Genomic DNA, 27,700 nt, shown 5'->3' on the forward strand with positions numbered 1-27,700 from the left:
TGCAGAAATCCTGGATTGAACAACATAACCCCTTTGGATTTAAGATGTTTTTCTTCAAAATACTCTTTAAAGAAAAGCTCATTTTAAACCAGCTTTTATTTTTGTAGCTTTGGTCACGGATTTTACCAACAATGATAAAATATATTTTTTTTAAAAATCAAACCTAAAAGACGATCCAACAGCTCTACTAAAACGCTACAGCTGAGAAGCTGACTGTGGTCAATCGTTTTTCAAAACCTGAAGTGAGCGTCTTCTTTAGAATCCACTCGCTTCACTGATTAAACACTGATTTTTATTTTTATTTCGTCAGACTGTGTGCTCTGTACATGCAGCATTACACACATTCACGACTCTTCTGCTGCTCACTGAACACCCACAACGCTGAAACACTAGAAACACTCACCCATCGCTCTCTATTTTCAGGCGCAGTGTGGTTACCCCTTATGTTCATTAGGCAACCATGATGTATTCATAACTGCAGGGATAAATACTGAGTAATACTAACTGGTTCATGCCAAAACTAATTGGTCTGAATTAGGCTTTTACCCAGACATGATCAGTTGGGAGGAAATGCTAACCACATTTTCCTTTTCCCCTGAAACAATCAAAGCCCTATAAAATAGAATTAACTTATTCCAACGACTCTGTGAGTAATTAAACAAACTTTGCAAGGGAATACGTATGTTTACCGATTCTAAGGAAAGTTTTTTACTACTTGATTTCACTCTGGAGGATTTTTATTGGTGGAAAGAAACGTGGCATTTTACTGTGTTGAAATGGAAACATCCATATCAATGTGTATTGAGACGTGTGGTTTATCGACATGTTGCTCCGTTTGGGGTGGTCTGTGTGCCAGTTTATTTCCCCATGTGTGCATTATATACTGAGCAATGTGCTGACACTTCTCGTCTGATGAAATGTCAGCTGTATTATTTCTGGGAACATAAAACAGCCAAACTGTCACTTTTGTGGCTGTTTCACTCTAAATCACAGTGTGAGAAAAATCTAAAATGGAGATCTTAATTTAATTTACATACTAGAATAGGTACGTACCAGAAATAAGAACGCTTTCTGAAAATGCCAAATGTGTAATTACGCAACATGTTTTGTTTTTCTGACAAAGGGAATTATTGAATCTACTTTGGCTTACATTCACTTTTCTTTGTAATCATAACCACATTCCTCTTTTAGTTTCAAAAACCTACAAGATCAATTTCAACTGAGCTGTCCGTTTGTCGAGAAGGTTGAAAAGCTGGTAGTATTGTTTAATAGTTCTGTGAAAATGTAAACTGAAATTCTGGCAGTTTCACACTGCATCTTATTCCATTTAATATCTAACATTTGAGAAGTTTGCTTTTTTTTTTTGCTGAATAAAATAAAGACTGATTTAAAAGCTCTGAGTAATGCACCAAAAAAAGTATTATGAGCACTCGTGTAAATTGTTTTTGACAGTATGGCAACTAAAAGCTAAAGCCCAGCAATATTTTAACTGATTTTTCCATTATTTCTAATCAGTCCTTGTGAAAATGTAATGTTGGCTGGAGCACCAAGGAGACACTGGGACTCTGTCATGGCTAAGATAATTATTGTGTATAAATCAATTCATTGCCATTTATATGTAGAGCTACCATTATATGGTGAATTATTAAAGTGCTACTGTGAATTTTACTGCATTATTAAAATTATATGGTTAATTACTAAAATTATATGCTGAATTATTAAAGTTAAGGTGAATTATAAAAGGTATACTGTGAATTATTAAAATTGTACGGTGAATTTTGGTGAATTATTAAAGTTATTCAGTGAATTCTGGTGAATTATTAAAGTTATACGGTGAATTATTAAAGTTATATGGTGAATTATTAAAGTTATACGGTGAATTTTGGTGAATTATTAAAATTATATGGTGAATTCTGGCGAATTATTAAAGTTATTTGGTGAATTATTAAAGTTATTTGGTGAATTTTGGTGAATTATTAAAGTTATTTGGTGAATTATTAAAGTTATTCAGTGGCCGATGTTTCGTGTTAGCTAACAGTTAGCATGACGCTAGCTAAGGCTATGCTACATTAGCTAGTCAAAGGGGAAACAGTGGCTACAGGGACAGTTAGCTAACTTTGTTTTTATCGTTTTTATCGTTTTTTTATCGTTTCTTCTTGCTTCTTAAATCGGCTTAGCCTTAAAACAGTCCGGTTTGCTTGTTATTAACATGCTTGGTTAAATCCGGTGAAGTTCACCGACGACAGCACGTTTTGCTTGTGCTTGTCACGACTAGTTAGCTAGAAACGCTACGAACTCACCGTCGGTGGTTTCCTGTCCGGTGAGCGGGTCGCTGTCTTTGTGTCCGTACGCGGCCACCACAGACACCTGGTAAAGGGTCTCCGGACTCAGGCCTTCCAGCACGGTGCCGCTAACATCCCCTGGCACAACTTTATTCCCGGCCTCCTCAGAAAACAGCGACTTCCAGCGGACCCGGTACAGCTGCACGTTCCCGGGGGCGGCGGTCCAGGACACGGCGAAGCTGGTGTCGGTGACGTCGCTGGTGACCAGGTTTTTAGGAGGGCCCAGGTCTAGAGACAGCAAACACCAAGGGTTGGTTAGGATGAGCAGGTCAGGTGGTTATTGATTAAACATATCTCACACACATCTCGAGCTGCTTGAATCAGTGAAAACTAGTTTTTCTGCAAAATGTCACGTTTCACTTTAACACACACTAAAGATAAACTCAGGTACAGTACAAATATCTCAGATTTGTACTTTAGTATCCAAATAAATGATTTTCTGTAGATTCTAGACCTTATTTGTTTATTAAATATACACGTCTTGATTATTATTTTGTACTCCCCACATTTCCTCCCAGTTCACAGCAGATGTTTGTTACTATAAAAGTAAAAGTGGCTGCTTTTTAAATACATCTTCCCTTTAAAACAAGGAGGGGGGGGGGGGCACTTGGATGTGCTGGCAGGTCCGATTATTCTTTTAAAAGACCCCTGAGTGGAAGCAGCACGGAGCAGCTCACCACAGCTATAAAGGAGTGAGGGGCCTGGACAAACACATCTGAAGACCTGCCCAGGCTGAAAATGGATGTTTTGATAAGTTTTGGGGATATTTAAAAGACGTTTCTTCTTCATTAGACTGTGCAGAGAAGTGGAACGGAGAGACGTGAAACATGCCAGGACCTGGGTGAACTCTGAAGGGATAACATGGAGTGGAAATCATTTTATCGTATTTTATTGGACATCTTCGTCGACTCTTTCCATACTGATTGATTATTCACTGTGGTCTTTGATGTTCAAGCATTTTGGGACCTCTCTTGCTTTTTTTGTGGGTTTTATGAAACTTGAAAATTGCAATGACTTAAAGGAAAAATATGCTTTTTATTCTGCGGCTTACATTTCTTTGTCTGTCTGCAGTTGTTTCCCTTAATAATTTTATTGTCCCTTATGTTTTCATGATCATCGATAGCTCCATTTTCATAGATGACATCTGCTAACGTGCTTGGACAAATTTATTCTATTGTCATATGTCCAGAATATAACATCTGTAAATGAGCCCTTTCAGTTAACTATAGCTCATTTACATTTCAGTTCATTTAACGCTGTCCCTGTTAAATAAACAAATTCAAATTAACTTAGTTTAGTGTCATTATTACCACTACAAACAATGGCCAACTTTAGAAATAAAACCCTCGTGATAATAAATGATCATATTTCAACTATTTCACTTTCTGAAAGTAATTCATGGAAAGAGACTCGCCATTCAATAATAAAACTACCCAAAGGTCCAGAGAAAAACACAAACAACTACAGTTTTGTTTGTGAAGATGATAATCAGAGGATGTTTCCCACAATTTCTAGTGACCCACTGATCTTTTTTACTGTGCCACCCTCAGGCTCAACCTTTTCTGTGTTGGGTGTAATGAACATCGTAGCGTGTAGAAGCACCTATCAGGGCTTTAGACCCTCCAATTTGGCCATTTGTAGACAGACCGATTTTAAAATGAAATACTCCCTTTTGCTCAGTAGTAAAATCTGGTTAAAGCAAAAGGGAGAGAATAACATTACAATCCCACTGTGGCTTCTTTAAAACATCCAATAATAAGACGCCAGTCTATTGTTATTGTTTGTGTATTCCACATAGAGATCAATTATTTTGCCACAAAACAGCAGGAATTCAAATATGAAAACTCTTATGGTTTGGGTAGTTTGAGCGTTAACCCTTAGACACCACTTCAAACCTTAACCGGTTTTTAAGTCTGACCCCATAAACAAACAGTCGATGTGCAGGTCCCGCTCCCCTGCTTCTAATCCCTAACCATAAATCCCAAAAGTGATGGAGTGACTTAGTGACATCACCTCACAAACATGTGCTTACTCTGAAACTGGTTTTTACACAGATGGTAAATCACGAACACAGATACAAACACATGAAAACACACACAGAGTGAAGGCTGACGGTGGTAAATTGTTTTCAGGACCTCAACTTTCTGACTTCTGAAGCACAAGGACGCCAAGACGCTTATAGCCTGTTCAACTTTCCTTTACAGACACAGCAGAGCAATAGAAATATCTGTGAAAGGTTCAAGAGTAGGAGGAGGGAGGGTTGCTATTAAACCGTAATCCTTCCAGTAGGTCCAGCATGTATGAAGTAGGCACTGGAAAGAATAAAGAGCCAAGTTTCCCCAGTGTGATAATTATCGCCTACTATCAGATCCAGCTCCATAATCAAGAGAGCGAGCATGAAATAAATCACATTATAGCTTTTGCCAATTGATACAGTTCTTTGGACAAAGTGCATAAGAAGGAAAACACCGGGTTCTCTAAATGTTTATAGTCGGAAAATTTGTTTTTGGTCCGAAGTCAAAAAAACAACCAAAAATCAGAACAGATCACTAAAAAAAATATCTATCTCTGCATACTGTCAAACAGAATCAACATGTGTCTACACTGAAAAACAAAACAAAACAAAAAAAAACTCAAATGAAATAAGCCTCAGTGTTTATTCCGACCAATTAATACCAGAAATGTCATTTTGATCATCAATTTAAATGTGCAAAACACATGGCCAGACAGAAAGATGAGCTGTGGAAAAAGCTGCTAGATGAAATTAGATAACACTGATCCCATGGTGTGGAAATTCAGGTGTTACAGCATCAGTAATAATAATAAAATATGTTTTTATGTTTTTAGATTTAAATGGTCAAATGGTGTCATTGAATTAAGGTTTAAAACAGGGCGACATCACTCTCCTCTGCAGCTCTGCACAACTTTTAGTGCTAATATGCAAATAAATGCTTTGAAAAAGCAAGGCTTTTAATTTGAAAGGCTGAAGTATTTCTGACTGGGTATACTGAACTTATGGATGCATATGACTTGGTTTGTTATTTCATGTGTGCGGTCTCCACCACGGCGGCCACCATCAGCAGGGTGGCCCTCCGTGGCCGCTGCTATCTTTTATCAGCTTTCAGGAATCCTGTTTCTCAAAGCTGGAAGTCTGGAGGCTTTTGCAAATAACCGCCACAGACAGCCGTCAGACGGAGGATGGAATATGTGGCGCTCTGCAGGCGCTGCCTCAAACACACTCAGACCTGTTTTTCCACAGTCAGTCACAGTTGAAGATGTTTCCACTGCTCTCCATCTACTCCTCTATCTGTCCGAGGGCTCTATCCAAATATCAGGGGCCGCTAACTCCAAATCTTAAAAATCCTATTTTGTGACAAATATAAAACTCAATAGTTTGCTTACTTGTACATTTTACTTCTTATTCTGCTGGAAAAGCTTTCTGGCTTCATCCTTGTCCATCCAAAGCCAAAGATAACCACACACTGAGCTCATTAACGTGACCAACGTTTTGACCACAACTGCTTGTTTTCAAGGACATTTGTGTTTTGTCAACAAATCTGAACTGAATTTCTGATGCACTTCTTTCATTTTGACAATAAAAAGTAGTAATAAAAAGCAGTATTGTTTTCAAGGACATTTGATTAGTGGGAAACCAAGAAACAGTTAAGTTGAAGTTATGCAAACATTGTTGAGGAGACAGAAATTATCTAACTAGTTGAATTAAACCTCAGGGGCTGGATCTGGAACTACATGTACTGCAGCACCCGAAGGATACATGATTAAAATACCGGTCAGGTCCACCTTCTTTATGTTTCCTAAAACATTTTTAAATCGAGGCTCCAAAAACATGAAGTCTGTGGTGCCTTCTGACCTAGAAGCTAGAGGAGGAGGCTGAAGGAGGGACTCCCTGCTGTGGAAATCCTGCACTCACAGTGGAAAGACTCTCAGCTTATTACTTTAGTATAAACTTGGCCTGCTCGACATGTTCCATCTACTGTCGGCCATTTAAATAAAGCGACTTCAAATGCAGAGAGTGGCTGTGGTTTTCCTACAAGTGGCTTAGATGAGGAGAAAGAAAAGTCCCTGTGTCCTAAACAGTGTTTAGCTCAAAGCCACAATGCTGTTCCAGTAGATCCAGGTCCCCATGTGGCTCAAAGGCCACAGGAGGGTAAAAAACAAACAGAAACTTGGTGACAGACAGGGTCAGTCTGACAGCAGCAGGAAGAAAGATGCTCTCCCACATGGAGCTGCATCCAAAAACATCACCTGCAGCGTGATACGTCGCACACATGGTCCATCCCCGACCAGCTCGTCCAAGGGGGCAGCCTTGGTCTTCCAAAAACTCTACTTCTCATGGCAGCATTTTGGAGGATCACACCAGAGAACTGGAGCTAAACTCCTGCCGTGAATGGGCAGAGTAAAACGGGCTGGAGATAAACAATCCAACGATCATACCCATATCACATGACTGTCCAGATGTTCACAGGTGTGAAAGTAAACAAGGTCTGAACTTCTCTGCCAAGCTCTCTGTCTTTCTTCACACAACTACTTCCATCACTTTTTCTGTGAACTTCTGAATAGTTCTTGGAGGAAGACGACTTACTTTTCCATAATAGTTATTGATTTGTAAAACAACTCTTCAGTTCAGGAATGCACCGATCCAATAATGCTAAATGATGATATTCCCCTTCAGTTCATTATCTCAGACTGTATTTTTGTGCACGTTCCAGCGTCTAGTTACTACATTGCATTAACAACGATTCAGATTAGATGACACTTCATTGATCCCCCGACAGGGAAATTCAGGATGAACTGAAGTTCACTGGGTTCAATGAGTTCAGTGCAGTGAGATTCACAGACTATCAGCTTGGAGAAAAGGGAACACTGGCCTCAGTTATCGGCACATACTCGGAATCAGTTCTCCCTTGGGATTCCTAAACCTGCCGACGAGCCGTTCACTCAGCAGGCAGAATGAAAAAGAGCTTTTAATATCTGTATCACAATCCTACAGACTCAAACTAGATCCAGCATAAGGTTAAATATTTACAGTGTGTTTGTCTTTTAATCTTTTACCAAGACAGAGAAGTTTAACACCTCAGCTACAGCACGACTGAATCTGAGAATCTGAATATAAATATTATTATCACGGCTTCATCTCTGTATATGGATAAATATAAATGTAAATGATAGTTGAGAGGTTTGAGTCCAATGAGGGTCGACACAGCTAAAAAAAACGCTTTCAGTTCAATTCAACAGACGATTTGCTTCATAGATTTTGGAAATAAGAGAACATGTTTCCACAGTCTCTCAATCAGTGGGTCCAAAACTTTTAGTAATCCACAGGAAGATAATCTGTTCATGTTCATGTCCTATTTTTCCTCGTTAAAAAGTTATCACCTTCATGCAACAACTGATGAGGTGTCATTTACTCGCCAGAAATTCATGTTCATTCGTTCATCACAGTTTGAAACTGGGAGCTAAACTGAGACGGCGTGTACCGTCGGCCAAAGCCACCACGGGAGGAGCAGCGAAGCCCAAAATCTGCAGCTGCATCTGCAGCCCAAAACATCCCCTTAACTCCTGTATTTGTATTTACACTTGTCTTTAGTGTTTAAGGTTTTAGAGCCTGTGGAAATAATTCAAAATAAATTACAGAATCTCAAGATGCAAGGACAATCGGGAAGTCCTGGTAAATGTCAGCTCGTAGCGTTTCTTTTAAAGGAGTGTTAAAAGTGAAGACCTTGGAAGAAAAGCCAAAAGCAGCTGCAGCTCCTTCATACATCAGCTAATGTCAAACAACTCAGCAAAATGCACATTTAAATCAATGTCATTTGACTTTATCTGGGGATCTGCTGGTGCCGTGACAGAACACATTAGCACAGAATCAAAACAAAGTCTCACAGCATTTATACAGTAGTGCAGGGAAATACCTGAACTGGACTTGATATGTTACAGAAAACTCAGCAACCTGCTGGTGTTGGCATCGAGGAGACGTTTCCATTTTAGCCCCCATTTGGTCATAAACGGAAATGTCTTGCTTGACGTGAGCTCTCAGTGTAAAATCAGAGTTTTCACAATGAGAAAGAGTGAGCTCACTGGTTTTAACGCAGTATCAGCCCAGCTCCGTTTTCCACTGCAGATCTGAGCAGGTTTGGTCCTGTATGTGAGGCAAACAGAGGTAAGGAGGACTCTCCTGCCAGCTGCCTCTGATGTGGGCCGATGCCAGGGAATGTCTGCAGGCTTTACCCCGTGCACTTCGAGCACAAACCGCAAATGCAACACGGCAGAACACATGCTCTGTGCTGTGCCGGTACGTGTCCGACACAACGGCCCGAAGAGCTGGGCAGAGAGGAAACAACACTGGAGGCTGTGGGACGGAGCAGCAAAGACGCTGGGTGACAAAGAAAGATCAAATGAGAGAGACAATAAGAAGAAGACACAAAGAATTTATGGGAAATAGGAGGTGAAAAGGGAAATAGAGAGGCAGCGTGGAACAAAGGGATAAACAGAGAGGAAGACAGAGACAGGAGTGAGTCAGTCTTCCCTGCTCCTCCTAACCTTCCAGCCCTGCTCTCAGCTGGGTTACATTCCTGTCCAGTCTTGCTGTTTCTCATCTCCAGCCCTGAACCTGTGTGGCTGCCTGCACATCCACTGCTGCTGCACGTGGCTTAAACAGCCTGAGATACGTCGGTGAAGGACGGCTACAGCCGCCGCAACAGCTTCAGCTCCACTATGATGAAACAGCACTTCAGTTCTACTTTTACTGGACTTTGAGATAAAAAAAACAACCGAGGTCTGCAGCCAGAGGCAAACTGAAAACTTTTTACTCATTCGAATCTGTTTCGCCGTTCGGATGCCCGTTACTCATTTTCACTCATTAAAGCTTCAATTCCACTTTCTTCATCCACATGGCTGCAAAAGGCAGCATGACATCAATTTTGTCATCTGCCCATGTCTGCAGGGACCATCAGCAGTTTCTCTGCCAAGTCAACACATGTATGAGCTCTGTCACGTGGCACACACACTTTCTCTCACTCTCCACCAGTTTGTGAAGCAAATCTATCCCCAGATGGTTCAAACATGTCCATTTATTAGTTAATACAGCTGCTTAGAGAGCTGTAACAAATTAACAGAGGACATAATCAGGAATTAGAACAGAATAAACACATCTTCACTTTCAGATTTTGTTTGTTTGCACCATGTCTGATCACCATGTTTCTGGTGCAGCAAATGCACCGCATCCCCGAGTGTCCCTAAAGTGTCTGAGGACTGAGATGATGGAGGCCTCGTCGTTGTAATCTCTGGCCTAAGATCAATTTAGCCACAAGGTCTTGATCTCAGCAGTAAATTTATTACCATAACTGACAGGAATGATGGATCAAACTATGAATTTATGACCCTGGGGGTCATGTAGCATCAACATCGACATCAACGCCGAGAGAAAACCTACACACAAAACTGAGATGGTTTCATCCCCTTCCTCCGGTTTTCTCCACTCTTGGTCCGTCTTATTATTACTCTTCTGACATTTTGCTCTAAAGCAAAGAAAGTCGTGTTTGAACACAGAGTTTGTTTTAACAGATTTGGTCATCTTCCAGGGTTTAGTCACAGCAATTAAAGGAAAACCTCAAACATGAGCTGTGCTTGTTGAGCCATACAGTCATAAAAATAAAGTATAGCTGCTTAATCTGGACGACTCAGCAGTAAGAAGCTCTGGACTGTTTATTCTGCTTCTTACACGCACCTTCATTTGTATATTGATTCAGTGTGGACCACGCACTACAGAGAGTGCTGAAGCTAGATGTTTTACAGGACGCAGTGCCGCATCAATACCGAATACATTCTGTTTCTTGTTCTTTCTTTTCTGCCAAAACTGGATTCACATAACGAACGTGTAACTGGTTTACCTTCCAGTGTGGTGCCTCGTCCCTCCAGGGCGTCACCCAGACCCGAGGAGTACCGTGCGCTGACGGAGATGTCATACTCGGTGCCCGGCTCCAGGTTCTTCAGGAGAGCTGCTGTGTTGTCACCCTTCACCGACATTTCCCTCCTCGGGCCGCCGGCGGAGGGTCTGTACGCCAAGCGGTACTGGAGCACCTTCCCTGGTGCTGGTTCCCACGAGACCTTCATAGAGGATACGGTCTCATCAAAAACCCTCAGGTCACGGGGAGAACCCTGGGCTGATAAGGACAGAAAATGTCACAGCAGAGTGAGAAGATGGTTTTAAATCCAGTTTTCTTTGTGCTCTTTGCATCACCCTGCCTTTTCATTAATTCTCACTAATTCTTTCTATTCAGTTCATCCTTTTTAATTGGCTGTGTAATTGTGAAGTCTGTCAATTGTAAAAATGCAATCAGGGAAAACCCAAATTTACCAAATTGCTTGTTTCTGTCAGAAAAACTATCCACGTCCACATTTCTGACACCAGTAATAATATTTTAAATCTAATCTATGGCAGCGATTAGACACATTCTGCTCCAGACTGAAAATAAACCTCAAAGTTTGGAGGAAACAAACAAACCGGGGCTAAATGTTGTATAAGACAACCAAGCTCAGGGCTCAGTGGCCTTGAGCTTCCACGGGGACGCCTGGTGTCTATAATCATCCATCACGACCTTGACAGGATGAAAACCGGATGAGAAACACTAATCTGTCTAATCTGTCCTTGAGACAGTGAACTCCCAGTTTCTGCTGTGGACCCACACGAGAGAACAGTGTGTTTATACTGGGCAGCCACCAGGATCTGAACCATTGTAAGAAAGTAGGAAAGTCGAGCAGGACGTGTTCACACAATTCCCCCTTTGACAGATAACAGTTGAAATAAAGCAGTGAGTCATGTGACCTGCTAAACTCCCTGGTGTAAACATCAGCTGCTGATTATTTCTGAGAAATGTTTTATTGTTTCTTCTGCCTGTGTGTCTTTTTCCTACAGTAGGTCTGTTCTGGTGACAGCCATCTGGACCCAGAACTAAGTGGTGAAAATGTCGTGGGTTTAAATGAAGTGCACTCCTTTTTCCCTTTTTACTAGTCAGCAAATGGAAATCAAATGAAAGGATTCACATTGAACCATGTCATATGTCCTTGTGTAGGATCGATTCATAGTTCTGAGGCAGAGTCATGACACAGTTAGAACTGTAATAGAAACAACACTGTAATGCATACGGGGGGGAGAACATCGATCCATCTGAGGGCCAGCTGGGGGTTTCATGCCACAGAGGTGCACGCTGGCCTTGATCCTGCCTCTTTTCATAAACCATCTCAAATACAAAGAAATCACCTCAAACGACAAGCAGCTGTCTGCAGGAGCTGAGCAGCCTCATACACTGTAAGAAACACGGTCGCTATGGTCCGGAGGAGGATAATCAGTTTATTTCCAGCTGTGTCCTCAGCGTTTTGGCTCAAGGTTGATAATATTAAGTGTTTTCGGAAGACACGTAACTCTTCCCCAACAGCGCTAAAGCTAACTGCCCCTGCTGGAAGTTTCTCCATGAGATAATCTCCCTTTAGGAATTCAGAAAAAATGACCAAATTTTCCTAACATCAGCGTCCAGAGTGTGGAGGAATCTCTTGGACTTTTCTTCTTCACTGTTTATTACCTTTGAGTACATCTCGACCCACTTCTATTTCCCAGCTTTCAGTGTTTTTCATTCCTTTCCCTGTAAGGCAGGACACATCTGACGAGGAGCTCAATGGGTGGCAAGTTGTACTAACACTGCAGGGTGAGGAGTTCACTTTCCACTGGGGTCAAAAATGTGTGGACTTCTGGCGCTCCCAGGCAACTCTGGAGTGCAAGCGAACGCCACATGGCAGATGATGAGTTTAAAAAAACACTGGATGGAGCGAGCCTCCGAGGACCTCTGAGTAGAGCCTCGACTTTGGGGTTTGAAATGACGCAAAAAGACAGAAAGAAATCCTGGACCTAGACTGTTTTAACCATCCTAAGTCTCTTATGATTTAAAGGTGAAATGAGATTTTTATAGTTTTTTCTGCCCCAGCGCACAAAGGAACAATCACAGGCCTGCGGCCACCTGTTGCTCATCAGGACCTGTGACTCAACACTTGCTAAACCACGACTCAGACTTGTGGACTTCAGACTTCGTTCTCTGGTCCCAAATCTGTCTGGAACAAAACTTCACCACCACCACAACTTCACACATTAATGTAGTCGAACATCTGTTCACCGGCTGTTTTTGTTTACAGCTTTTGTTTTTCAGATTTATGACGCTGCATATGTCTTATTTAGTCATCTCACTCTTGGCAGCATCAGGACGGACTATTGAAGAACTAGGAAGAACAGTAGGACACAAACTATCTGTATATCCACAGGTTTTCAACACAGCAAACATTTATACATGCATGAGGGGGGTCAGTTTTTCTCAGAACAATCTGAAAGTGTACTGATAGTGTACAGTTTGATGCATTTGCCATATCTATTGTGTTTCTTACTGCAGTTAGAGCTGCTGGACAATCTGAATGAATGAAGTATCTACCTCTCTGTTAGCATGAAGCCAGTTTGAGTTTTGGTACTACATTCCCATCATGCTCTTGTTAATGCTAACAGGTGTAATGTTGTCATGCAGTCTGTTTATGTTTCCTATTAACATGTCAAGTTGTCCTGCATTTGGTCCCAGTGGTTGCTGTTTTTTCTGCAACCATGGACGTGCAAACAAAATCCACCTGGTCACTGTCTAAATGATGATTGAGAAGGAATATGTGAAGTTATATCGAGCTCATCTTTAATGTAAAGAGATTTATTCAGCCCTGTGCTCTAAGAGAAAATGTTTCTGTGGCACTGGCTTCCTCACCTTCTTTGGTGGTGCCATCGGTCTGCTGGGGCACCCCGGGGCCGGACCGGTGCTCAGGAGTGACGGTGACACGGTACGTGGTTTGGGGCTGAAGCTCCCGGAGCACGATCGATGTCTCGCTGCCGACAGTTGTCGTCTCCAACCTCGAGCTCTCGTCCCCAACGGGTTCGTAGGTCAACAGGTAGCGGGTGACGACTCCTGGTGCCGGCTGCCATGAGACTCTGAAGCTGTCAGTGGTCTCTTCAGATACTCTCAGGTTGCGCACTGGGCCTTGTTCTGCAGCAAATGTGAATTGTGAGTTGCACTTTTCCCATTTAGCAGCTTGAAAACTTGAGGAGACAAAACCCTCGAGTCAGTTTACAGTTTACCTGTTATCGTGGTCTCATAGCCTGTCAGAGGCAAGCTTTCCCCTTTGTCGTACTGAGCGTAAATGTTGACTTCATAGCGGGTGAGTGGGGTGAGCTGGGGGAGGAGGGCAGTGAGGGTGTCCCCGGGCACAGACATGGACACATAATGTCCGTCTACGTCATCGGCCGGCTTGAACTGAAGCAAGTAGGACTCAACATTTGTGGAGTCGATGTCCCACGAGGCCCTGAAGCTCCTGGGGCCGATCTCTGAGAAGGACAGGTCCTTAGGTTGGACCAGTTCTGCAAAGTGAAGGGTAACAAAGTTCATTTTAATCAAACACAATGCTGTATGTTTCTGATCTCTTGATACCTGTCACACACGGGTATTTACATTTGCTTTAAATGCCTCTACTGTGCAAAAACACACAGATAAACCTCAGCTTATGTTAAATATAAACTCTGATCAATTTCACTTTAAACATTAAAGATCCCCGTGTGGTTTTTGGCATCTGTAATAATGACACCTGTAATTAAAACCTATCACACAGTCCATGGTAACTGACTTGTTAATGCTGATGTTCTGGAGATGACAGCCAACACAAGCCTCACTCATTTATTCTTTGTCTGCAACATATCAGTGTTTGGTTCTCAGATTTCCAAACAAACAAACAGCTGGAAGCATCATCCCTCAGCTTAGTCCTTCTAGTGAAAAACTAGTTTTATTATTCACTTTTTAAAAAAATCTCAGTCGAGCTCGATGGCAGAAAAACACAGATCGCCAGGAGTTAATGCAAACTGAGCCGAATCTTTTCTTGGTTAAAGAAAATCAAAAGAAAACAACGGAAAATGAAGGAATCCAGAAACACTATCCAACAACCCACTGTGGGAGCAATGGAAGCTGTGACTGTGCTGCTTATTCAGGCTCCCGTACACTTGTCTTTGTTGACATAAAGTCATTATTATATAAGAATTATATAATCAGCAATCAAAGCTGGTGTGATTCACATTCTGCTCTGGCAGATCCTGAAGCTCCTTTTGCCAAAGTAACACAGAGTGCTTAAATTTTAAAAACCCACTTAAAAGTGAAACATTATTTGCAAGTAACTCTTCTTTCTAGTTTAAACTAAACTTGGCTACCAGATGTTCAGGGGTGGCTAATGATTTCACCACGAAGCGCATCCGTTTCAAGGCCAAGGTCTGTTTATGGATACGTGACGGGCAACACACCTCTCGCTCTGGATTGTCCTGATGTGGGGAGTCATCTGGTGCTCCAAATAAGTTTAAACAAATGCAAAAAAAATCTCTGCAAACCAGTCTGTGACCCAGTTTTAATATTTCCACATGCAGGAACTCTCCCTGCCCTTGACAGATCAAAAGGTAGACATGTGGTTAACAGACTGAGGCAAAGAGAGGGTTGAAAAAGACATGCTTGGAAAAGTATCACAGAAGTAATTGTGAGCATATGGGCGACTGTTGGTACTATGCTGAACTCTCTTCACAGTGCAGGGTGGTAGACTCACATCTGAATGCTGCTGAGTTTATTGTTAGAATGATGCTCAGATCACTCCAGATAGTCCAGATAGTCCAGATAGGACTTATACAGGTCTGGTTTTATACTGACTGGAATGATACGGTTCAAACCAGCTACTGACTGAACTAATACCACACTTATCCAGGGGATGAACAAGCATCCAGGTCACCACTGCCCACTATAGGTACAAAGTAGTACAGGTACTAACACAATCTCTAAACTGAATTGACTAAAACTATTCAAACCACCAGTGATTCTCCATTTCCACCTCGGCAGTCTAAGCTAAGATCCAGAAAATACCTCGTCCTTTAAGATCAATGACTGTTAATAACACCTGGAATCTATTTAACAAAGGTGGGTGACGTCAACGTTTGGCTCCTTTTCTTACATAAATACTGTGCTAAGAATCAGAACCAGAACCTGAGTTGATATTAGAATAGATAAAACAGTACAGAAAAATGAAGCAGCAGCAGATCGCTGAACACAAAGCACATTGTCATCAGCATAGAGGATTAAAAAAATCATATTTACGTCTCTGGAAGATGTTGCGGAGTTCCTGCTCAATCCTCAGGCAGATGGACTGTGTGAGTTCTGTGGAAATTCGCTGGAAAGCATCGAAGTCCTCCACAGTGTACACATGGGTCTCAGCGGGCGTATTGGCAATGGCCTCCAGCTCATTTCGTACGGCATCCTTAACGCCCACTGCAAAGATCTCCACATCAGCATTTCTCAGTTTGGTGGCTGGCTCCTGGAATGCGTCAGACGACTTCCCGTCAGTGATGAGAATGGTAACGCGGGGAACATTAGCACGAGCCCCTCTGGCAGCCTGGAAGATCTTTTCCCTCACGAAGGTCATGGCCTTCCCGGTGTTGGTGGAGCCACCTCGGTATGGAAAACTCCTTAAGGCCTTGACCACGGTGTTCAGGTTGTGGTGCGTGTTCAGGTAGAACTCAGTGTGTGCCTCCCTGCTGTACTGGACCAAGCTGATCTGAACCTTATCAGGCCCGATGTCAAAAGTGTTGACCAGCACCTCGAGGAAAGCTTTTACTTTAGCAAAGTTTTCCAGACCGATGCTGTAGGACCCGTCAACCAACAGGACGACATCAGCTTGGACATCCACACCAAGAGAACATTCTAGATGGGAAACGCAAAAAACACAATGCAAAGTTGTATCTGACTGTCAAGTTCTTCACGCTTCAATGCTAGCACATAAAAAATATCACAAAATCTGATTGAATGTAGATTTTCATTCTAATGAGATTGTTGGTTTGCAAACTAAAGGCTTAAGTAAGTCCTGTGAGAGTTATGATATATAGTTCATGGACTCATGCAGGTAAGAGGCCTTCCCCCCACTGCTGTAGGGAAACTGTAAAATCTAAATTTCTACTCACCCACTGACACTTTAACTGGCTCTGTTTTCTGCATGACCTCTATGGGCTCACTGAGCATCCCGCCACTCATCGCGAAAAGGCTGATCTGGTACTCTGTGTCTGGAGAAAGCCCTCTGACCACTACCGAGGTCTGAGTCGGGCCCACGTACAACTGCTGCCGCTTGCTGCCGGGCATCATGGGGTTCAGCTGCACCTTGTATCCAGAAACGTCCCCGATGGAGGCGTCCCAGATAACCCGCATAGACTTAGAGGCCACCTCCAGGACTTGGAGGTTAGAAGCAGCCTCAACAACTGCAAACACCGGAATCAGTCTCAGTATCTAAGTCCCAGCAGGACACTTACGAGGTATGAAGCTAGTTTTTACCCCAGCTCACCTTCTTCTCCGCTGACAAGTGAACTGCGTTGATCGTCCACACCGGCACACATCTCTGTAATGAGATCTTTCTGCACATTCTTGATCAGGTCAAAGGTGGCCACGTTATAGATGTGACTTCTGTGAGGGGTGGACGCCATGAGCTTCATCTCCTCCTCATCGGCCTGTTGGATTCCTAAAATGGAGCGAGAAGAACAAACCATCACCGTCGTGGGGATGTCGTCTCATTCTGAGCTGCAGGGCGACACCACCCTTGTACGTTCGATGGCACTGGACTATTGTGTCAGAGGTAATGTGTGCATCTGCTCCCAGTCTGTAAATACTGGATTAAATGAGCAAATCCATAAAGGCATGAAGAGAAACATTAGTTTTCCACGTTAGCATATTAAAAAGTTCTCCAGCTCTCCAGTCAACGACAAGAAAACACCAAACCTCGATTTTATTCTGCTCTGGTTGGAAAGTCGGAGTTTTAAAATCCTATACCTGTGTCAGTCTGTGAGTTTTCTGACCGACAGGGGTGGTGTTTCCATTTTTTACATGATGGCTACTCTGCAGAAGAAAGTTTCTACATGAGATTTGTGCATGTGCTAAGATCAGAAAATAAAGGTTTAGCCTTCATTTTTTTTAATTTGGAAATATTACTTGTTCACTTCAATAAGTCTGTTTAAAGTTTAACACAATTTGGGAATATTTACATTTTATTTGAGTATTTTAATTTTATACTTCCATCTCGGTGGGGAATCTAATACATTTTCACCCCACTACATTCGTTTAACAAGTATATTTGCTGGTTAATTTGGATGATTGTAAAAATAGGCCGATTTAGCTTAAAATACAGATCAGTGGTTTGTTTTTACAGTAGATTTCAACAGATCAGATTGTGTTTCCTTTGACATACGACAAACCACCATTGTCCTGCAGCTGTTTCACAGCTGTAATGCAGCTTTAACTTCAGCTGTAAGAAGGTCAACCTCTCCTCTCCCTAAAGTCTGGATAAAGTTCAGAAACAGGACGATAAAGCTGATGAGGAGCAGTGGACATTTACACTGCAGAGCCTGCATGTCACCACCTTGTCCTGGGAACATACTTTATGTCTCACTAAGACGTTCTCTCTCAGTGCTAAGCTGTTATTATGGTTTATTCACCAGTCCAAACTTTAACACTGAACAAAGAGCGTAAACATACATAAAACTTGCTATCACATGCTTGTAATGTTAATGATGTAGGAATTTGACCTTGTCAACACACCGTCCCAGCACTGAAAGAAACAAGCACTGAAATACATTAAATACTGGTGGAAGTGTAAGATTGCATTTAGTAATAAAGTTGTTCTGGCCACGTACCAAGGACAAAGATCTCCACCCCCCTGCTCCTGAGCTGTTTGGCGTAAGTCTCCACCGGGTCCTCAGATTTGTCATCGGTGATGATCACCAGCAGTTTGGGAAAGTCCTTCCTGGCACCGGCCGTCTCCGTGAAAGTGTTTCTCAGAAGGTAGCCGAGGGCATCGCCTGGGAATTTCACAAAGGAAACGATGGTGAGAGAATATTAAAAAAATAAAATTCACCATTATGAAAAATGATCTACCTGTCATGGTGTTGCCTCCTTTGTACGGCAGTGAGCCGATGGCCCGCAGCAGCGCCGGTCGTGTCCGGTGTTCGTTCAGGTTGAATTCAGTCCGGGCGTCGCTGCTGTACTGAACCACACCAACGCGGGTTTTGTCTTCGCCGATCTGAAAGGCACCGGCCGCCGCGGAGATAAAGTTGCGCACGTACTTGAAGTTCGGCCTGCCCACGCTCCAGGAGCCGTCCACCAAGAACACCACGTCAGCAAAGGTGCCCGCAGAGCATTCTGGGAAAAAAAAGGTTAGTGAGTGAAGTTTTCTAAGTACTGTCGTTTTAAAACATTAAATCCTCCAAATCTTCACAGGTATTATAAGTAAAATGACATTCAAAGAGTATGAGCACACACATAACTCACTTTCAGTCAATTAAAATCCAAACTAAACACCAGTCATTGTGAACTTCAGGCTGTGGGGCCCAGATGTGATCCAGAATCATAGGAGAACATGTGTAGGAGATCACTACACTAAGACTGAAGTGCCACTTCAGGACACAGTGTGATCTTTTTCCAGGGAAGACAGATGGCAGCCTCACATCCCATCATGACTGTTGTTTCCACACTTTATTCCTGCTTTAGTTTAGTCTGTGATTGAAACAGGTCTGGTGTCGTGCTCACTGATGAACCACCAGACAACCACAGCTTTGACGACAGGGTTAAGAAGCATGAAGCGTAACTTCCTGTGATGCTGGATACCCAGATACGTCCCTTCAAATAACAACGGAGTGTGGCTGAGATCAGGATCAGGGTGGAGTTTGTGGAAATCCACTTTACAAAAACTCGTAGTTTTCATACAACCTCATTCTACACGGAGCTGATTTCTAGTGGCGTCATCACCAACCTTGACATGGAATTGGTTCAGACATGTGTCTCCAATGTGTTTTCTTCTGCTACACACCTGATATTCTGTTTTTTATGCCAAAAACCAGCTTAACTGCTCTGCTATCGAAACCTCAGTGTCAACTGAGACACTTTATTGTGAAATATCTGCTGAGTTTCGTGTTGTTTTACTGTTCTAGCTGGTTAAACTCTGCAGTTTTCCAGTTGTGCCTACAGTAAACACCTTCTGTGTTCAAACCTCAGTCCTTACTGAAGCTTTGCACTGGTTTTCTGAAAACCCTTAAACAGTAAAAAGCTGCTGAGTCTAACTTTACTGTTGTGCTGCAGGTATAGAGGCTTTCAGCTCTGCCCTGTGTTTCCTCGTGACTTGCCAGGCCAGGCCAGGCCAGGCCAGGCCAGGCCAGGCCAGCAGCAGCAGCGGCAGCGGCAGCAGCAGCAGCAGTTCTCTTGTAAAGCAGCATCTGTAATGGTTTCCACTTCCCTCAGCACTTCAGGGCTGGGCTTCTCTCAGCTTTCTCCCATCAGCTCCCACAGCAGCCTCCAGCCCCACCTATGACCTCTGCACCGAGCATGTGCAGCCTCCTTCACATTGGCAAAACTGGCCCGGCAGAGGACCAAACCCATGAGCCAATGCTTCAAAGATTTATGGGGGCCTCATGTTGATGATCGCTATACAATGAGGTGTTGTGTGGTAGAAGCCTGAGCTCATGCTGATGGATACTGCCCAGCTGAGACGAAGGAAACTCAAGAGCAAAAAAGTGGAAAAGTCAAGGAGGTGGAGCAGTGAACTGAACAGAAAGGAAACCCCTTGTCAAACTGACGATTCAAATAAATGAAAGGACTTACTGACTGATTCGGAGGAGTCTGGCTTCTTGGCGGGTCCTCTACCAGCCGACTCGACTGAAAAACAATAACACAAATTGTTAGAGACGCTTCAGAAAATCGATTTTGTCTGAAGTCTCCTTAAGAAACCCTAAATCCTCATATAATGTCATGTTTCTGTCAGTAGCTGTCTCTAAAATTGGACCAGAATTCCTCTTTTGTTTCCATATATCAGATTTATTCTCTCGTCTGGGATTTTCCACAACAGGTCGTCCTCACGCAGACAACAAATGTGCACGACGAGCTCCCAAATGGTGAAGCTAACAGGTTGATGTCATTGTTTTTGACAGATTTCAGGGAAAAGCCTGGAAGGTTTTTTTGCAGGACTACTGAGTCTTTTGAACTGCTACAACTACCCTTATTTTATCTGCAGCTGGAAAACCTGAGGGTCTTGAGGGTCTTTCACTAAAAAAAAAACACTGGCTCCCAACCTTTTTTTAACTTGTGACCCTTGAACTTGTGACACAAACCGTCAACAGTTGTTTGACAAGTATAAAATAAGGAACTTACTATTTATTTTATTCTGTCCTTTACTTTTCTAGAACTAAAAACCTGGTGTAAGAATTTTAAGAATAAGACTCCTGCCTTCTAAAGCAGACAAAACATCACTAACGTGCTCAGAAAGTGTGAAAACTTGTACATTTACAAATCCAAAACAAGTCTGCAAAGCTACTGTGCTGAAAGATCCTGTCTCATCCTGCTACAGTGTCAAATAAAATCAGGAAAAGCACAAAGTGCTCACGGTGGATCACGGTGGATCACGGTGGATCACGGTATCTTACCCTGCCTGGTTGTCCTGTTATGTGGTCTACTCACTGTACTTTACCAGCCAATTGAGTTTTTAAACCGAAGCAGGTTGCAGGTTCTTGCCAACACTGACCAGCTGCAGAGGAACTTTACGAGGATTCGACTGGATCTCTGCTGCTAATTTGCACAGACTCTCTCAGGAGCACGGTGACTCACTTGTGATCTGGCCGGAGATGGGCAGACTCTCCTCTGATCCTGCATAGGTAGATATCGTTACCACATAATCCACGTTTGGACTAAGGTCTGAGATGGAGGTCTTAGTTGCAGATGCAGGCAGAGTAAATTCTTTTGTTGATTCGTCTAGAAGAATGAAAAAAACAAAAAAAAACAAACCAGAGGGAAACCATTAGGAAAATATTGCATTACTACTTTTCTCCAGGAGTAAAAACAAGGTTTCAGAGGAACCAGATTCTGACTATTGACCTGAGGACTGGAAGAGCTGTGTAAGCACACAACAACAATAGGATTCAATTTAGTCAGAACTTTCCTCATTACTATCAATCAAAACACATCGTTTAACCCTCAGATCTTCCATTAAATGTAGAACAATTACTTATTAAAAATGCCTCAGCTTTCAATTGACCATTTTTAATGGATTAATTCGTGTGTTGACCAGATTTCAGAAGCTTATTCTGCAGCTTTCAACGTATAAAAAGCCCTTTAAATAAAATCTAATACACTTGTGCTCAATAAAAATAATGTAATTTGTTTTACAGTAACTTCAGTTAAGTGGTTTAGTTAGTTTGGTCAGTTTACTAATGGTACTATGACCAACACTAGTCTACGTCTCCAATAAAACACTTGCAGTGTAACCTGGTTTGATTTAGGAAAAACTGGAGCGCTTGGCTCCTGGTTTTGGGAACTCTAACATTTAGAGACAGGCGGGTTTTTCCCCCCAAACTGGAGCCACAAAATTAAAAATTCTATACTGAAGCATTTAAGTTTCTTGTCACTGGAACTAAATGACAAATCCTGGAATATTCCACAGACGAAAAGCTGACAAAAGTATGTGGACAGTACTTGACACCATGGCCTACGCTGCAGGTTCAACAAGGTCTCGTTAAGTTTCCAGCTTTAATAAAAAATGAATGTTTAAATTAAGTTGAAATGAGCTTCAAGGTGACTGATATGATCTGGCTGATCATTTTCCATAGAAGCGTGAATGGCAGCACAGCCAGCTGATGACATTCATCCATTCATAATACTTCTCTTTTTTTCCTCCTCGGGTTTTATCATTAGAGCTCCCAGAGCCAAACATGTGCCTGCAGAAATCTTCAGATAATTGCAGGGAGTGTCGAGTCTTGCCAGGCTGCGGGTTTATGACATTTCAAATGTTTCAGGCTCTGCAGGACAGAACTCGCAGGTTTTTACGAGCACCCACCTGTGTCTGAGGTCACTTGTACTCTGTAGCCCTGTATCCTGGACTGGGGTCTGCTCCAAAGCATTTGCACCGTGTTCTCATTTAAAATCTTAAACCTCAAATCTGTTGGGGGGTCGACTGTGAAGACAAAACACGGACACAGTTAATCCTGCAGCTCTTGGAGGAAAATGTATTGAAGTGCTGAAAAGAAAAGGCTTCTGCCAACAGTCAACACTTCCAGGGTGAAGTAAGACAAGTTCACTGTTGGAGCAGACAAGACAAAACTAAACTACACACGTGAGCGAAGCCATTTTGGAGAAAAAAATGACCTCCGTTTGAGCAGTCCGACCATGTGTGGCTGGTGGCCACAGTCAACAACTCAAGCAGCGACACAGTGAGACGACAAACACAACACAACACTAGGCTACCTCAGTACACTCAACGAGGAGAAACGAACAGGGCGGGAAGACCAGAACTGCATGAACGTGAAGAGAGGCCAATCTTAATTTTATAAACAACTGAGAAGAAACCGTGAATCTGTGAAATCACTACTGAGCATCACTGCGTTTGTAACAGAAGTTTAAAGGTGGTGAGGGAGACGAGAGGGGATTCTATAAAAAACAGATGAAGCCAAAAAAATCCAGATGCGTTAAATGAATTGAAAAATGAAGATGGAAGATTCAAATTTGAAATTCTGGACTTTTGAGGATGTGATCAGATTATGGTTTATCAGTTACATGATACAGGAAGACAACTAGATTTTTTAATTAGTATTTTTGCATAAAGATTAGACTCTCTGGATTTGTAAATGTGCAAAACAAAGAAAAAAGAGGAGTCTTGAAAGTGGAAAAATCTGAATCTTCTGTGAAGCTGAAAGAACAAAACATAAACGAACCCAGATGATATGAACCTTTTCACATTAAGTGTTCACTCATTTCAGTTGCTTATAACATTAACATTGTTTTCCTCTTTCTTCATATAATACATGATATAACACATGATATAACACATGATATAACACATGATATAACACATGATATAATACATGATATAATAATATGATATAACACATGTTTTATGGTTTGGGTCTAAAAGTGTAGTTTCCCACCCTGTCAACAAACGACAACATGGACTGGCTGCCGTCCCACAGTCCATCCATGACCTCAATCCAACTCATGATGTTGAATTGACAAATCTGATAAAAACACTCCAGTATTGATTATACAATGGATGAAGAGCTGATTGATTACTTTCATCATCTCCATTGCAAACCTCATAAAAGAATACACTCTGCCTGTGAAGACATGTGTACGTCTTTTCTCATCACGGCTACAAAACAAAACTACACCAGAGGTTCTTAAACTATTCCAGCTCCAGACCAAAACTTTAGACCTTACTCAGAGAGTCTGTTCCCGGCTGGTGTCAGAGACTCGCCATCCAGTCAGACCTTCTATGAGCCGTCCAGGATCTGGATCAGAATTTAAGAACCACTGGTTTGTGTGACACTAACCAACAAACAAGGTAAAAGCAAACACAGACGTAAGTTCTGAGTCGTGATCTCTGACATGGAGGATCATGCATGTGTACATGAAAAGTTGTTTTCAACAACTTAGAGTCACGGACAAGAAGTTTCCATGTACACTAGAGACCAGAGATTATTTTTTATAGAGGAATATTTTAAAATGATATTCTTCAGGTTGGGGTTGAGGAGTAGATCTTAGACTAAAGCAAAACCATGTCACCTACTGTACCTGAAAACTTAGCTCGTATCATGAAGGCTTTTTAATGAGAGCTTAGAATGAACTGAAAATACCTTGGATATCTAACATTAGATAAATTAGCTTCATGTCGAAATCAGCTAAACTACCGTTCGCCATCATGTTATAAGGGAGTTCAATAATAACAAGCTCGTGAGATTAAAAAAAAGCAGTTTCCCAGCAGGAAAGGATAAATGTGATGTCCTTTCACATTAAAACAGCTGCAGATGTGCAGAAATGTGAAATTCATGTCATGTCTCTACTGGAAGTTTGTTTGGGGAAGTTGGGCAGCAGGATTTTATCATTAAGACGCTTCGTGCATATCAGCAAAGTGTCACCATCTTGTAAATAAATAAATGATTAGTGGGCAGTTTTCATTTCCACTTAACGTTGTGCCAAATATTCTGTTGACTGCGTAATGTTAACACATATAATAGCAGATAATCAAATGTCCTTGTTTTACTCTGATTTTCAACAGTCAGATTAAAGTTCAGCTTCTTCGCCCTGTGCTGGTGATTTTTCTCCAAACCAAACGCTTCTTATTTCACGTCTCAGAGACACTGTGTGTCTAATCAGTCGAGTTTGTGTTTGTGTGGATTCTCCTTAAGTGCTGCAGAAACCCAGCTCAGGATTACTAGAAGAGTCAAACTGGCTATAAATGACGCCACAGGTTATCTAGCTATAGTGGAAAGATTCTGGCACTGAAGACTTTATCTACACCACCAACCAGGTTATCTGACAGTACGGGAGTGAAGAATATCATTGCAAAATATTGTCGTGAAGCCAGGACTCAAGGTCAAGGCTTGACCGGGAGGTGTTACAGGACGTCAAAAATGGAGGAACCACCAACCTGGTGCATCATTTCAAGGGCCACGGGCTGCTGCTTCTGTTTCCAAACGGGTCTATCCCAGACAAAACTACCCAAAACCTCCAGCTCTTAGTCCAGAGGAACACACACACACACATCCTCTCATCGCATTTGAGCTTTTCTTTAAAGTTTTCTCCGTTGTGGCCTCGGCTCCAAACTGGTTTAATTTAGTTCTATGTGACAGGACGTTTAATCTTAAGGATGTTTGAGCCTTTAACTCTGGCCCCAACATGTCAAACTATTCCACAAGTATAAATGACCCCGTTCTGACGCCATGACCCCTGCAAAGGGGAGGATTCCCATCTCACGACCCAGCACATTTTTACTTTCTTCGTCGTTTCATTCTGAGAGAAAATCCAGAGGCACCGAGGAGCAGATTCTCTCCTCTCCTAACCTCTGGAAAATAATGTGAAACTCATATTTTGTCTTTCCGTTCCATCAGGAGAAGAGATGTAGGGAGGAAACTTGGCCACATGCCGTCTGGGTTTTTCTTTGGTTTTTTTTTAGGCTGCAGTAATATGGGCAGCAGGAGATTTTGAGCAAGAGCCCCTCCTGGTGTAAAAAGGATCTAACTACATCATCTGAGTACTAAGATATTCCCTCCTTAGTTGTGGAAATAAGTGCGTTTCCTAGTTTCTTTATCTTTTTGAGATTGGTTTTAAGGTATTTTACAGTCTTTACAGATTTCAGTGCCATAAAAGAGGAACCAGACAGCTGGAGATTTTCTTCATCCAGGGAAAAAAAGCAAAAACAGTATCTGGATTATTTTCATGGTTGGGTCTTAAGTCACTGACCGTAGATCATATGTTATTGTACTTTTAAGTCTTAAGCTGCGGCAAATGAAATAAATTAAATTAATAAAGTTTATCTCATATCATCTCATCTCATCAAAGCTCGGAGCAAGTTACATTCATGGCTTTGACCACTTAATGCTACTGGTTTGGAAAAAAGGAGCTAACCATAAATTTAAACCAGATATTGGAAGCTCAAAGTATTTTCCTTCAAAGGAAATCCCACTGGTTCCTGATGGAAACTGGATTTATTGGAGTGGGAAAAAAATCATCAATCAAAGGTTAAACTGAGGATGAAAAGGCAAATCAGTTCAAACAAATTAAGTCACAAACACACATTTGCTTCACTATGTGTTTTTTTTTTTTTATTCAGCTACACAGTGCAGGCAGAGAAAAGGCAGAGGTGAGAGGAGTTTAGGTCAGATGTGTTGGAGGAGGAAGAGGAGGAGGAGGAGCAGCTTTACCTTGGTTCTGGGCCTGAGAGGAGGACAGCAGCAGCGCCAGGAGGGCAGCTGCCGCCAGAGACAGCCTGCTTTTCATCTTCAGCTCCTCTGGCTCAGCAGCACATGGAGGAAGCTGCGAGAAAGAGGGAGACAGAGAGGCGGTTAGACCTTCAACGTAAGCGCCAGGAGCCCCACGGCAGCCTCAGGGCTTCATGAGACCATTACACCAACTGAAGGTGAACCTCAGCCCTCAATCACATGCCTAGTGCAACTTCATTATATTAGTCTATTATAACGCAGATTAATGCATCGATTAGTAGCTGAAAAGGCTGCAGAAAACACACCTTCTGATGCAGGGATACTTAACAAGTCACAATCCCACCATGTGCGCGCTGCTCCTCACTCCGTGACAGACTTCATAAAGAAGAAAGTCCATAAATCGACAAAATCGCAGCTTTTACAAACCAAATTAAACTCAATGGAAATCCTGTCAGAATAAAAGCGCACGAAGGCAAATCTGTGCCTTCTGTGTAGATTCCGTTTTCCTGCCTCCTACAAAAACTTAAGTTCTGGTGAATTTGCACTGCAAATCATCCGACCCAGTAAATAATACCTGTGCTGATAACATATAGCCACGCTAGCTGACACAAACCCTTCCCACAGTTCAGAATAGGCGAGCATCAAATCTGGGCGCCGTGCGCAATTACGCACACCAGTGCGTAAGAAACAGCCCATGCGTTTCTGGAAACACTCCGAATAGAATATGAGAGTAACTGGGACAATACCGGTAATATATAGTACAAATACCACAGCCTTCTAAGAAAGTACATGAATATATCTTGGTTGTCTAACGCGTGGAAATCAAATAATTCACTTTGAACTGCAAAGAAAATCAAAACCCATGCACCACTGACCTATGGAGGAAGCTGCAGAAATTCGTTTTTGATTTAGAAAAGAAAAAAAAAAGATTGAATAAAAAAAGATTAAATCTCGGTTGTGTAGCCCCAGTCTGAGAAAGGGAGTGTGAGGTGGTCCGGTGTCAGAGAGCTCGGTGGGTTTTTGGTTCCCAGATGCGTCGGCGAGCCTCTTTCCAAGTGGGAAGACTCTCCACACAATCTGCTACTTAACAGGGGGGCTGCTCCCAGCTCTGCCTGCCCCGCCGCGAGCTCTTACGACATCCAGCCGGGCCAAAAAATGATGTGCAACCTCTGGAAGTGCTGGGAGACGCACACACGAACGGTCGGAAACTTTTACATAGTTTTGCGCATTCCTTTCCGGTGATGGAGAGCTTCTGTGCGTCTGCGCCGCAAGGACACAGCAGCGCAGATCTGCTTTTCGGGAAGAGGGGGATGAATGGAGGGAATCTGTCACAGGCTTTTAGCCCCATTTTCATTTGGTGAATCAACGGGAAAATATTACACAGTCTAGTAAACTACACCGCAAGTTAGTGTTTTCCATTTTAATGCGTTTCATAAACCAGCAAAGCATCTGTTCAATACAATTAGTTACAGATAGGAACCCAGTTGAAAAGTGAAAATACCAGAAC

At 42.3% G+C, this 27,700-nt stretch overlaps 1 protein-coding gene across 5 annotated transcripts in view; it reads right to left on the minus strand.

Annotated features, from left to right (window-relative positions):
* col12a1b (collagen, type XII, alpha 1b) overlaps positions 1 to 27,395 on the minus strand; it is a 100,895-nt gene extending 73,500 nt beyond the window's left edge. For 3 of the 5 annotated variants that reach the window (XM_026329560.2, XM_026329557.2, XM_026329561.2), the window contains exons 1-14: positions 27,069 to 27,395; positions 26,176 to 26,287; positions 22,317 to 22,433; positions 21,092 to 21,235; positions 20,093 to 20,146; positions 18,374 to 18,637; positions 18,133 to 18,297; positions 16,791 to 16,964; positions 16,417 to 16,707; positions 15,557 to 16,159; positions 13,516 to 13,794; positions 13,148 to 13,423; positions 10,250 to 10,522; positions 2,301 to 2,570 (exon numbers count right to left, since the gene is read on the minus strand). In XM_026329560.2, coding sequence (XP_026185345.1) covers positions 2,301 to 2,570; positions 10,250 to 10,522; positions 13,148 to 13,423; positions 13,516 to 13,794; positions 15,557 to 16,159; positions 16,417 to 16,707; positions 16,791 to 16,964; positions 18,133 to 18,297; positions 18,374 to 18,637; positions 20,093 to 20,146; positions 21,092 to 21,235; positions 22,317 to 22,433; positions 26,176 to 26,251 — 2,986 coding nt within the window. In that variant the 5' untranslated portion in view covers positions 26,252 to 26,287; positions 27,069 to 27,395. Of the gene's footprint in view, positions 1 to 2,300; positions 2,571 to 8,310; positions 8,342 to 10,249; positions 10,523 to 13,147; positions 13,424 to 13,515; positions 13,795 to 15,556; positions 16,160 to 16,416; positions 16,708 to 16,790; positions 16,965 to 18,132; positions 18,298 to 18,373; positions 18,638 to 20,092; positions 20,147 to 21,091; positions 21,236 to 22,316; positions 22,434 to 26,175; positions 26,288 to 26,498; positions 26,744 to 27,068 lie in introns of those variants that run through there. The other 2 variants (XM_026329559.1, XM_026329562.1) reach the window with 2 other exon arrangements.
* Positions 27,396 to 27,700: the final 305 nt, after the last annotated feature.

This window comes from Mastacembelus armatus, chromosome 24 (assembly GCF_900324485.2).
Source record: "Mastacembelus armatus chromosome 24, fMasArm1.2, whole genome shotgun sequence".
Lineage (NCBI taxonomy): Eukaryota > Metazoa > Chordata > Actinopteri > Synbranchiformes > Mastacembelidae > Mastacembelus > Mastacembelus armatus.